Source organism: Augochlora pura, chromosome 5, assembly GCF_028453695.1.
Source record: "Augochlora pura isolate Apur16 chromosome 5, APUR_v2.2.1, whole genome shotgun sequence".
Lineage (NCBI taxonomy): Eukaryota > Metazoa > Arthropoda > Insecta > Hymenoptera > Halictidae > Augochlora > Augochlora pura.
Window position 1 is genome coordinate 2,956,146 of NC_135776.1, and position 13,416 is coordinate 2,969,561.

The following is a 13,416-nucleotide window of genomic DNA, read 5'->3' on the forward strand; positions in this document are numbered from 1 at the left end:
AGAGAAATGATTACAGTGAATATGAACAGGGAAAACAATTAACTGTATAAAAATATAGAAACGTAGGCACTTACCCAAATAGCTGGTTTCCTCGGGTCGGATTTGTCCCTTGTTGAGCGTTTTCCATGGTCCGTCCGTCTTGTACTTAATGGTGTAGTACTGTATAAGGTGGTTGCGTTCCACGGGTGCTTGCCAGGTTATCAGGAAACCATTACTGATCTCTGTCACCGTGAGATTCTTCGGAGGACCTGGCTTTGGTCCTGACGATTTAAAATCGTATTAGCCGAGTTCGTCGACCGTTCACCGTAAGATAGAGACAGTCTAGAGAGCTACTTTAAAATGGAGAAAGAGAGAAAGAAAGAGAGAGAGAGAGAGAGAGAGAGAGAATTCGTTCTTACCCCAGGTACAATCTGCGACCGCACTTTTTACCTGATGTCGATCAAAAGATGACATCGGAAACCGATAACGAAATAAATTGCGAAGCCGCGGGGATGAACATTCTCCGCTATTCTGTCACGCCGATTTACGTGCCCCATTAATTAAGAGAAACAAACACGTTTGTAAATTCGCGGACGAACGCATCGAAGCCGCGGGAAACGATGAGAGATGGAACGAAGAAAAAGGTTCCGAATCGATCGCGATTTTGTTTATTGGAAACGTCGACTTTACTGGCGACTGAAACGCGACTATAGAGAATTATCTGCGATTTTAATCGCACTGTGATAGTTGTAATAATATTTAAATCTATTAAGTATGACAGCGATTAATACTTAAATCAATCGATAGTGAGAATGTTTAATATTTAAATCAGTCTAATATAATAATATTTAAAATCTAAATCAGTCGATTAGAATAATATTCAATAGTTAGATAAAAAGCCAGTTAAATAAACAAATAAAAAAATCGCTATGAATTTGATTTAAATCAACGAATTAAATAGCAATCAAATAAAAAAATTGAAATTATCGTTACTTAGCAATTTATATAACTTGAACAATTTTCTTCAAATTTTAATTTCCCTTCTGGAAATATCAACGACGTTCTCGGATTTACGAAAAATTATTTAGTAATTCGATCGAAACAATTTAGTCCCTGTCACTTGGATTTCTCTCTAAAATTTTCCCTATTTCGAGCGATCTCGACCATTTTCAGGACGATCCGCGGCAGATCTATTTCAGAGAGCTGACCTCGATCCGTGCTTCTCCGCCATTTCGGCGAACTTTCTCGAGTCACCGCGGACATTTTGAGAATGACCTGTCAGCAGCGACTGCCCTTAGACAGACAGCGAAGAGAGAGAGAGAGAGAGAGAGAGAGAGAGATCTGCATAAGGTCGTTAGGGATTCCTCGGATGACGTCGACGCGAGAATCTACCGTTAAAGAGGGGGGGAAACATCGTCGCTCGGGATTGACGTTGCGCGACCATTAATAAGGCTAACGAATGTATGCCGGAAGCAGTTAGGTCGGTAACATTATACATGCAAGTGGCGACGGCTGAAGATGACCTCACGCGTCTCCGATTCCATCGAGCAGTTGCATCAACATGATTCCACGGCTCTCTCTCTCTCTCTCTCTGGCTGTCGCATCGAGCCGCACGGCTAAAATTACCGCCGAGATTTATTTTGTCGACGCTACGAAACCGCGTCTTTTTCTCAGTCGCAGAATATTTTTATCATTATATCAATAATATTGTAATTTTTATTTAATTCGACCCTGGTCGAATTTTGCAAACGACGCGCGCGCGAAATGAAATCACGAAAGTGTAGGAGGAGATTCGGGGAAAAAAAAACGAAAAGCGAGAAGTGAGAGGAGTAGGAAGGAGAGAGGAGAGACAAAAGGCAGAATAAAATACAGCGATAGGTAAACGAGAGAAGCCGCCCTGCTCTCGTTACGTTGAATTTCCCCGCTCGCAATATTCGCGATTATTTGCGAACGTGGAACAATAGCCCGGGCACAATACGATAAATTTTCACGATGGAAAAACATACAAGGCCGGTCGCGGGGAAAACGACCTATATTTCTGCGATCGTTTCTGCGGTATTTACAGTGTCCGTATTTGTTAACTTCATTTCCACGGGCGTGCACGTCGCGCGTCGAATAAATTGCCGGTTCCCCCCGCGCGAGCGCGAGCGCGCAGCGATCGTGTGGGTTCGTCGTAACGCGGCTGCATTAGGGGATGCAAGACCGTGAAAACGCGGCCGCGGGCCTCTGTCTCTTTTCCCGCGCTCCCGTGTTCTGGTTCCTCCTCTCCCCCCGACCCTTCGTTCCCATCGAAATATAAATGGTTTCCCGATGGAGGCGGCGACGCGACTGGAAGTAACGCGAATAACAGGAAAACCCGGTTATTGTGCCCCGCGAAAAAAAGCTTTTCAACCGGCGCGCCGTTGACGAGTGGCTGCAATTAATTCGCGGCCCGGCCAATGGAAATTCTTCGCCCGCCACTTTCCGCGGGATCCCTCTTTTGCCGCCGCGGCGAGACGCGCGACGCTTCCGGCACGATGATTTCGGACACAGGATCGTCGTCGACCCACGGCGAATCTGGTCCACCCCTGTCGACCGCCTAACACTATCCCCGATCATTCTAATTACGCGGAATCGATTGATTATTTATTTATTCCTCGACACGCGTGTCTAAATACGACTGGTATTTTATTAGGATTTTTGCTTCTGTTTTAGATTTTTTATGGTTAATATAATTAGGAGTTCCTGAGAAATCTATAGTTTGTAGAGTATTAATTATTTATGCAGTTATTGTTTCAATTCGTCTGTAAAGTTTGCACTGATATATGTATTTAATAATCTATAAGTTCTTCAAGATTTAAATATAGAGACATAACAAGATAAATAACGAGACGAGAAGTCATAATTTTATAATTAAAATTGTCCAAAATCTATTCCTTAAATGTACGATTATCAATTGAAACAAGAGAACAGTTATTAATTAGATAAAACATCGTCCCAATAGTAATTAAATTCGTCTGACCACAGGCGAGTCTAATCTACTGAACCCATCGCTTCGAGCACCTATCTTACTTGTCCTACTAGAGATTGACCCTATATTCCACTTGTCGTACTGCAGACTGTCCTTAATCTACTTGTGTTGCCATTCATCACTTCCATCTCACTTGTCCGGCTTTATTATCTTCCCTATCTACTAGTCTGGTTTGTATAACGATCCAAAGGTACTTGTTGAGACATATATGGAGTACTTAGTCTACTTGTCTGACTGATTTAGGACGCTTGTTCTACTTGTCTGATCATAGACCATTTCTACTCAATTTGTCTGATTAAGGCACGTACCTAATCTACTTGTTTGATCCTAGGTAGTTTCTATTTTCTATTATTTCATCTTCAATCTATTATTCTAGTTATGCTTTCTATGTGGTAGACATGTTTTATTTGTCCGAGTAGATGGTGTACCTGTTTCACTTGTCTGAGTAAAAGGCGTACTTGTTTCACTTGTCTGAGTAAAAGTCGTACTTGTTTCACTTGTCTGAGTAAAGGCGTACTTGTTTCACTTGTCTGACTATGGGGAGCACCTATTCTACTTGTCCGATCCCATACCACTAAAATCCCCCGTTAAAATCGCTCGCTCCAATTCCATTCCGTCTCCGATGATAACCAAACATCGACGAACGAGAATATTCAACTAGAAATGAAAATTTCGTCCGCGTGTGTGTATCGGCCGCGGTCTCCCCGCTTTCGACATATTATCCGCTATTATTCTAAATACGTGAACCCTGTCGTTTTAATTCCCCGACAAACACTCCAGAGCGGATGGTGCTCGAAGCATCGACGCGGATTGCCTTGTTCGCACGAGGTTCAGTCTCACCATCTACAAAAGCCTTCGAACGCCGTCTCCGTCCACTGGATTCATTACCGATTCGGTGTTTTTTCTGTCCCTGCGACGGGCTTGGCGGAACGAGAGCCGTCGAATATCGCGAATTAAAATTGCGTGTCGAATTAATGGGCGAGAGAAAAATAGAGAGAGATAGAGAGAGAGAGAAAAAACTCGCGTTATTTAACAGCCGAGCCACGTACCGGTTGGCGCACGAATTTCGAAATCATTGCACAGGGGGGTCGTCTCCGAACGAGAAGAGAGCTTCCGCTCGACGCTTTCTTTTCCCGGGCCGCTCGCAAAACCCTCGATGGAATCGGGTACTACTACCACTACCGTCCCCGGTCGAGTGTTTCCAATTAACTGGCTAAAGTTTCGCAACTACGCCGGGGAAACGACTCTGCTGCGTTCGCATCAACCCCCCCGTATCGCCACTGTTCCAAACGAAACCACCCTCCTCTCTCTCTCTCTCTCTCTCTCTCGTGCGCGGTCCTGCAATATTAATTCCTTTCGAGTCGATGGAAAATTCGATATCCGATTCGTTGGATTGAATATCAACAGAGTATTGTGAATATTAATGGTTTTTATCTAGACTAATGAGCAGCGCGGGACAATGTAAATTCGAAAGAATATCGTGAAACCAGAAATTAAGAGAGAAATTAGATGAAAGAAATTAGACGAGAAAAAAGGAAAGAAATTAGTTGAGAAAAAATGGAAAGAAATTAGTTGAGAAATTAGGAAAGAAATTAGCAGAGAAGAATAACGATGCAGGTGAAAATTAAGAATGTTTTGTGCGAATCGCAAATGTGTTGCGCGTGTCATGAATTAATTGTTGGAATTACGGGTTTACTGTACGAATCACAAATAAATTATAAGAGTCCTGAATTAATTATAAGCGTCATGAATTAATTATGAGAATTACGGATTGATTGGTGAAATCGGGAACTGATTATAAGAATTACGAATTGATTGTAAGAATCACGAATTAATTATAAGAATCACAAATTAATTATAGAAATCACAAATCAATGATAGAAATCACGAATTAATTATAAGAAACGCAAATCAATTACGAAAGGCACAGATTAATTACTAAAAATCATAAATAAATCCCAAACGAGTTACAAAAATTCCAAACGAATTACAAAACTTCCAAACGACTTAAAAAAGTCACAAGCTACTTGCAAAAATCACAAATCGACTTACAAAAATAGTAAACCAACCAACAAAAAAAAATGAACCAGAAAAATTTTAAATAATCTACAAAATTCGCCAACGAACTAGAAAAATCGTGACGGAGAAAAATCGCGAAACAAATGAAATGAAATGTAAAATAAATGATACCTTTGGGGCGCATGATGGGCGGGTAGACCGGGTTGCCTGTTGAATCGGTCGGTAGGACAAGGGTATTATAATCTAAGATGTCTGAAACGAGAGAAAACAAAGGAAAAGAATGACGACGGTGTGAAAACACAGTTTGGGGAATATCGTAGGCGGCGAGAGGGTTGTCCCCCCCACCCCGTAGGCGAAGGGTGTCGTAATAACGGGTCGCGCAGCAGGCAGGGAGAGACCCCCCTCCCCCCAACGTTTCGACGTAGATCGTAGGAGATCCTCGCGAATCCGATCCACCGGAATTCTCGTTAAGCTGGCTGTAATCGCGTTACTCGAGGCAGGCTAACGAGTTTCGAGGCCGGTGATGCGTGGCCAGGCGGACGGATGGAGCACGGAAAAAAAGCCCAGAAACGGGAACCAACGGGGGGAAAGAAGGATCCGTCGATGGAACATGTGCCCGTATATATCGCCCCCCCCCCCTCCGCGCCTAAGTGTTCCAACACGTCGCTCGAGGGTGGCAGGAATTTTTCACGATTTTGGATCATTTTGTCTGCGATCGATGCCCTAAATTATGATCACTTTATGGGATAAATTTTGAGAAATCTGAGGGGCAGGATTTTTTTTACCGTGGAACAATTATTAATTATTAAATTCGTTGATCTGTCTAGTTATTATACTATTACATTATATTTTATTATATTTATTATATTTTCAGTTGTCCATTGTGCTATTATATTCTTCGAGGTATTACGTCTCATATTTTTACTTCTAATCGTCTTATCATATTTTTCAGGAATTTATTTTTTAAAAATGAAGAATTTTAAGCGAGAAAAATTTTTTAATAATTGTAAGAAATTTTAAAAAAGAACTACTAATCCGACAATTTTAATTCTAAACAGCAGTCTACGTAATCTATCCAATTATTATTATTTTCTTAAAACAGTTGTAAGAATTAAAAGCTGAATAATTTTTAATTTGAAAATAAATCTCTATGGTCGAATATTTTAAGAAATTCGCGAGATAATGCTCGATTTGAATTTTGGAGAGATCATGGTGCAGAAAGATCGCTATGGGCTCGAAATATCCAGTAAAAACGAAGAGTCCACACGGTTTGTTAGCTCTGACCCTGACGGGTTATTAATATGGAAATGCCGTTGAAAATGGGCCACGTTTCGCGATCTCACGGGATTACTCGGCGGGCACAGGTGTACCCGAATCAAGATTCACCGGGATCGAGAGATTTACGATTTGGCCTGGCGGTGGAGGGGGGATCGGCGGAGGGATCGACGGAGGGATCGGTAGGCTCGCGTCGCGACCGGATGAAAAGGGGGTCTCTGGTTGCAGGAAAAATCGAGGCTGCGCGTGTACAAATGGAGGGCAATGAACCGGCGGGATTCGAGGGAAGGAAATAAAAGCGGAAACAGAATGAACGGCTCGATGGGTTTCCCGATACGATAAGTCGCCGCGGAAGTCTTCGTTCTCTTGCCTTCTTCCCCTCTTCTCTCCCCTCTTCTCTCTCTCTTGTTCTGTCTTTTTTCTTTCTCTCCTTTGTCTCTCTCTCTTGTTCTATCTTTCTCTCTCTGTGTCTCTCTCTGGGCTCTCTTCTCTTCTCGATCCCCTGTTCTCTCGATTCCCGGAACGGGGAGCTTCGCGCGGCTTCGGAACTCTCGGAGGAATCGGCGGAGCCGCGAACCGGACCGAAAAACACGCGAAATATGTTTAACAAATCGTTACTTTAATTTTCTATTATTACCGAGGCTTCTAAAAATCGTGTGACCTAAAAATCACGTAAAAATGTGACATTATAAAAAGATCGGCGCGACTCGAGCAATATTTTAGATTCGAGTGGATGAATCGAAGTTGAACTTTGCGACGCGGAATATAGCGTAATCTATCTTTGAATGTAGCAATTTTTCTCTGATGTCAATGTCGTGATACTGTTCGTATGATACTGTAATTTCATAATTTAATAATTTATAATTTTTAACATAATTTTTGACAACTCGTTATTATCATTACTCGGTATCATTAACCTAACGTTTTATCTTTTCGGTTATGGTTCTAGGGAAGCGATCCAAAGATCCTTCATCTAGATCGCTCCTCCGCCGATCCACAGAGATCAGGAACATCTTTACGGAGCCGTTCGAATCGGCGTTCTTTGTTTTCCAGGACGGTTTTATGCTCGATCGTTCCTTTGAACCGAGTCCCCTTTGTCCTGGCTCGAGTTGTTCCGACGCTTCCGATATACCGGGTGTATCGTTGCAACTCCGGGAAGCAAAGGGTTCCTCGAGTGATTTGGAACAACATTTGCCTTAACCAAATCGCAATCCGTCAATTTATTTAGGAGTTATTAAGGAAAAACTCTGACCAATTAGAGAGGAGCTCTTCTGACGCTCGCCTCGCATCAGCTGATCTCTTCTCTCATTGGTCACCGTATTTTCTTAATAACTCCTAAACAAAGCGACGGATTGAATTTTCGTTAAGGAAAAAATCGCTTTAAATCGTCTCAGGTATCCTAAACTCTATATATTATTTTTTTCTCTTCGAAGCGCACGCTCCCCGGATCGAGATCGAGATAAATTCGTTGTTTCTTCTCCGTCGACGGCTTACCGCTTTGATCCGTCGCTGCAGCTTGACCGGCGCTCGACGACGGCGTTCCCGAGTGTGTCAGTGCCACGTCTTCGTGTGCCGAGGTGGCATGGGTGCAGCGTTCGCATAAGGGAGGCGATCGGTTAGTAGATTAGGCGCGGTTCACGGCGAACCGCGTCGCGAGAAGGCCGAGAATTCCGGAATTATGTTACGATCGTCGGAACTGTTTTATGACGCGCTGCTACTCCGAAAAAATCGCTGACACGATCGATGATCGCTATGATCGTTTTCGATCATGTCTCTCATTTTTACTCTATTTTTTTTCCTAGACTGCGGATCTTTATGAAAATGGTCTTTTTATGAAAGTCGAGATGATGAACAGACGAAGAAGGAGAAGATTTTTTCTAAAAATCAAAGAATTTTTTCTGACGAACAAAGTAACGATGCAATTATTATTTATTAACAATAAAACCCTACACCAAAGCCGAAAGTAGTCGAAAGTTACATAATATAGTTCGTTTGTATTTTTTACAATTTTTAAACCACCGTATGCCCGATTAAAGATTTTCAATGGAATATAGCTTTGATAATTATAGCATAAAATATGTAAAACCCTTTAATTGACCATTTTATCAAGATACACCCTTTACGGCGAATCTTGCGCCCGAAGCGTGCATTTGCCATAAATGCGTAACGATCCGTAGCCTATTTCTAATAAACCCGAGTAAATGCCTATAAATGTAGACAAATGCCTATAAATATAGACAAATGCCTATAGAAGTAGACAAATGCCTATAAATGTAGACAAAGGCCTCTAAATGTACATAAATGCCCATAAATGTAGACAAACGTTCACAAACGTGTATAAGTTCCAAGAGACTGTTTCGACATAATCTTTTTAGCATAATATAGAAGGAGTTGCGGTTTAAATCTCGTCGCCGTACGTAGACTGTTCCGTGTCCCGCGATTTTCCGACAGCAGCCGCGCGAGAGATAAAGTAAAGCAGCGATTGTTACCAAGTGTCCTGATGGTAATCACTTTGCTCAGCATCCCGTCGCCCAACGCGTTCTTCCCGATCACCTGGAACTCGTACAGAGTGCCCGGTATCAGTCTGTTGATCGTCACCGTCGTGCTGCCCGAGGGTGTCACCGGAATCGTCTCCCAATCCGACGTGCCCGATTCTCTGTACCTGCGCGCCAAAGAAAATTTATTTCTCTGAATCTGGTCACATGTTCGACCTGCCACTTATCTGGGACTCTAATCCGCCTTCTCATCTTTCGATTAAGAATCATAGACTATAATTTATTAAAGGAATATCAGCAATTTTTCAATTTATAATAATGCAAGAGTCGACGATAATGACCAGCGCTTTTTCTCTGGTAGAAACTATGGGAAATCGATGTAATCGCTGAATATTTCATAATAAAAAAAATATGTAGGGCTCGTTAAAAGATTGTATTTTGCGGTGGGGATATAGTTTTTTAATAAAGTCGTTCAGTTTTCGAAAGAAAAAACGAGGAAAATCACTTTGGGGCCCACTGTGTTTCAGTTCGGTATACACGTGTCTGTTTAACGAGCTATAACTTTGCAACAGGTATATATTTTTAAATAAAAAAAATATCTAGCAATTCCTAAAACAATGTACTTTAACACCAAAAAACAGATTTTGCAAAAGTCGGTACAGTCTCAAAGAGAAAAATTGCTAAATGTCACTCTATGATCCTACTATTCGTCATCAGCCTATTCTATGATTAAAGGGTTATACCAAGTTAATTTCTGCCATAATGCTTAAACTGAGAAGATTACCAGGAAGTCACCAGTGACTCTACATCGCGTCTTACCAAATGGTATAGTCCTGTTTGTAGTCAGGTCCCCCGGAATAGCCGGCCAGCCATGTCAACGTAACGGAGAACTCGGTCGCTGTCCCGGAAACGTTGTAAGGCGCGTGGGGTTGTGTACCCTCGACGATCAGCTGCGTGGACGCCGAAATGGTGGCCACCTCGTTGGACGCGATGCATTGATAGAAACCAAAGTCCGATCGTCGTAGGCTCTCGATCGTCAAATTACCGCCGACTAACTTGGCCCGATTGCTTTCGATGGACGCGCCGTCTCTCTGCGCAATTAAATCACGATGCAACGTGAGCCCGACCGTTAAACTGATAACGAACCGAAGAGAGAGACGCAGAGAGAGTGACGCTATATCTCTCACTTCCTCTCGCTTCATCGATGGACGCGTGCCTTGGAATTAAACCGTGCAATTTAAATCGCTCGTTAATCGATCGCTCGGCGAAACTCTTCTCGCTTGAGCGGGAAACGAGCGTGAAACGACCGCGGGTATCACTCGAATTTCAATGAATTAGAGATCGATTCTCGGATTCAACAACGTGGAGACTCGCCACTCTCCGGAGATCCGTCGACGAGGATTCTCCGGATCCTCTAATTCGTTCCTCGATAGTCGCCGAAGTTTCCCGAGTTGCTCGAGCACCAAACTTTTCGAGCATGCGCTACTTTGAAAAATCATAACTCGAAGACTATTACGGATATCGGTGTGAAACCACCGGCATTCTTTGCGCAAAACTCGAAAGTTTTAAGAAAAAAATATCGCGCTTTAATACACCCCTCTAGAATTTTTATAAAAATATATATACCAGTTATTGTTCACCATCGTCGTTATATCTAAGTAGGTCGATTATAAATATTATTTATAAAAATATCCGAAATGGAATAGGGATGTTATATTTTTTAATTAAACTATCATCTTTCGTCTACAAAATGGCGAAAGTTTCGTGTCGATATCTGTACTAGTACTCGAGTTATGATTTTTTTAATATAGACCTGATTTTTCAACCCCTATGATTCGAAGAGTTTGGACTTCAAGCGAAATAAATCTCGGACGATTTTTAATTAGGGTACGTCGAGCACTGGCGATAATTGGTAGAGTACCCTGTGCCACTGGATCGTAGGCTTCTGCGTGCCCTCCGCCTCCTGAGCGTCGCAGTGCATCTCGACCATCTCGCCGACCTTCTTCTGATAAATCGGTTCCGGCTCGAGGGTGAACACCGGTGGGTTCCGCACCAGGACCTCCATAGGGCCGGAGCTGCCCTGGGTCCCTTGCGCGTTGTAAGGCGTGCAGGTGTATCTGCCCTGATGGTTCTCGTTCACCCTGGTGAACAGCAGCGAGCCGTTGTTCATCACGACGATGTCCTTCGTTTGGTACGGCTCCAGCAGCCGCTTGTCCTTCGTCCACGTAACGTACTGCAACGGCGGGTTCGCCTTTATGTAACACTGCACCACGCCGGCCAGACGGAACGGCAGGTACTGGACCGTAGGTGTGAACGTCACCTTCGCCGGATCTGCAATAGTTAATTGACTTTGTTAATTGGCTTCCAAGGGAGCCGCGAGTTTCCAGCGAAACTCGGCGACGGTAAATTCCGCCTCGTTCGAAGTACCGTAAAACCGGGAAAAAAAATCGCAGACTCATTTTTGAGGAGCCATTTTACAGGGGAAACGTTCCTCTATAAGATAGCATTGAAGCGGATATAGAGAAAAATTTATTGCGATAGACAGAGCCGTGGAAGTTCGAAGAGTTTCTAAGTAGAAGAATCAGCAAATAGCGAAACCAGTGACATACGAAACATTGTATTATAGCGGTAGTAAAAATGATCGGAAAAAACCGCTTAGGGGTGTTAAAGTAGAGACTTTCCTCTTTAAAATGAGTACAGGTAGAACACTGTACGATTTTTTTACAAAAAGTTACAGCAATTTCGAAATCACCGAGTTACAGAGAATTTGAAGACTTTTGAAGTAATATGTTCACTTATTACTCCGTTCCAGATAACGACAGAATTTTAAACGATATATTGAGTATAACTATATCAAAGTAGACACTTCACCCTTTAAAATAAGCGTGGGTACAATGCTCTACGATTTTTTTTCACCAAGTTACAGGAGCTCAAAGTTTGCTAATTTTTCGACTCTATTTATCTTCACTTTTATAAGATGGTACAAACAACGACAAAATTAGGTTAATAGCAATTCCAGGAAAGGGTTATCAGAGTTTTATGGTCCATAAAATTCTGGTCAAGTTAATAATAATAATAAGTTAATTAATCAAGCGATACGGATTATTGAAAACTCACATTCAACGTTGAGATAGGCGCTGGCGCTCTGAGGATCCCCGATGCCGTTGGTCACTTCGCAGAGATACTGTCCGGAGTCGTCAGCGCTGACGGGGTTGATCACGAGGCTCCCGTCGGCCTTGATGGACACCCTCGTGTCCAACGCGGATACCTCTCTCACCGGCGCACCCTCACGGAACCAGCGCACTGTCACGTTACCAGGTAGTGCCTTCGCCTCGCAGGAGAACTGTACCTTCTCACCCTCCAGCTTCGTCTGGTTCGTCGGGGGAACGGTGATCACTGCACCACCTGCAATTCATTAACCATGGATCGTTAACTCCTTGACAGTCGCATCCTTGCCAGCCATAAATCCGATATAAAATTTCGACAGAGAAATTTAAGGTATAGAGAACAATGTGGGACATTTATTTCTTGTCATTTGGACAAGAGTCTACAGAAGTAGTCTACAGAACTTGATTCTATAAAACTTGATTCTATCAAACTTGGCTCTATAAAGCTTGGCTCTATAAAGCTTGACTCTATAAAGTTTGACTCTATAAAGCTTGGCTCTATAAAGCTTGACTCTATAAAACTTGGCTCTATAAAATTTGATTCTATAGAACTTGACTCTACAAAACTTGACTCTAAAAAACTTGACTCCACAAAAATTAACTCTAAAAATGGACTCCGTAAAAATTAATTTTAAGCAATATTAAATCGTTTTCGTAAATGAATTTATTAACTTCGAAAGAAGACACTTGTTTAATCTGAAATTTCTAGTAAGGGTAGTTCTTGAAGAAGCCTGACGGAGAATCGTTAGAGCAGCGGCGAGAGTAATCGACGGCTAACTAACCGCGTCACGGAGCTGTCGACGTCACTCGTCTCTCTCGTTGCCGATGCCGGAAATATGCCGGCCAACCAATATCCTGACCGAAACGATGGACCCCGCTCTGGAAGCTTTTAACTAGACCACCGCCACACCGTCGCCGATGCGCGCGAGAACGCGCGGCCCGAAACGAGATTCCATCGTTCCCACCGTTAGCATTGTCACCGTCACCCGTGTCCCGTAACACGAAAACTAGCTCCGGGACGACGTCGATGGCTAAATAAATGGACACCGTGACAGAGATCCGCCGTTTAACCGAACGGCGACGATCGAAAAGGGCCGATTCCCCTCTCCGTTGCGTCGCGTCGCAATCGAGAGCCTGACATTTTTGTGACGGGAGTCTGGATCCGCGCTTTATTAACAATTATTGAACTGTGATATCACAATTGGTATTTCTGAGGGAATTATTGCAGGCATTTGAGCATTAGTTAATTAAGTTATATTTTGAAAATATAGTAATTAATTGATTAAGTTAAATACGTGGAGAAATGTGAACGAGAAAACTAAATAATAGAGCAGACAATTCATTAAGGTTTAATTTTATATATTAACATAGTTATGCAGAAATTAGTGCTATCAAACTTGATTCTGTAAAATTTAACTTTATAGAACTTGACTCTATAAAACTTGATTCTATAAAACTTGACTCTATAAAA

The 13,416-nt window shown here is 42.5% G+C and overlaps 1 protein-coding gene across 1 annotated transcript in view; it reads right to left on the reverse strand.

The window, feature by feature from the left end:
* LOC144470534 (protein turtle) overlaps nucleotides 1-13,416 on the reverse strand; it is a 74,915-nt gene that overhangs the window by 20,259 nt on the left and 41,240 nt on the right. The window contains exons 5-10 of the mRNA XM_078181808.1: nucleotides 11,896-12,192; nucleotides 10,700-11,109; nucleotides 9,598-9,869; nucleotides 8,773-8,945; nucleotides 5,180-5,260; nucleotides 75-260 (exon numbers count right to left, since the gene is read on the reverse strand). Coding sequence (XP_078037934.1) covers nucleotides 75-260; nucleotides 5,180-5,260; nucleotides 8,773-8,945; nucleotides 9,598-9,869; nucleotides 10,700-11,109; nucleotides 11,896-12,192 — 1,419 coding nt within the window. The remainder of the gene's footprint in view (nucleotides 1-74; nucleotides 261-5,179; nucleotides 5,261-8,772; nucleotides 8,946-9,597; nucleotides 9,870-10,699; nucleotides 11,110-11,895; nucleotides 12,193-13,416) is intronic.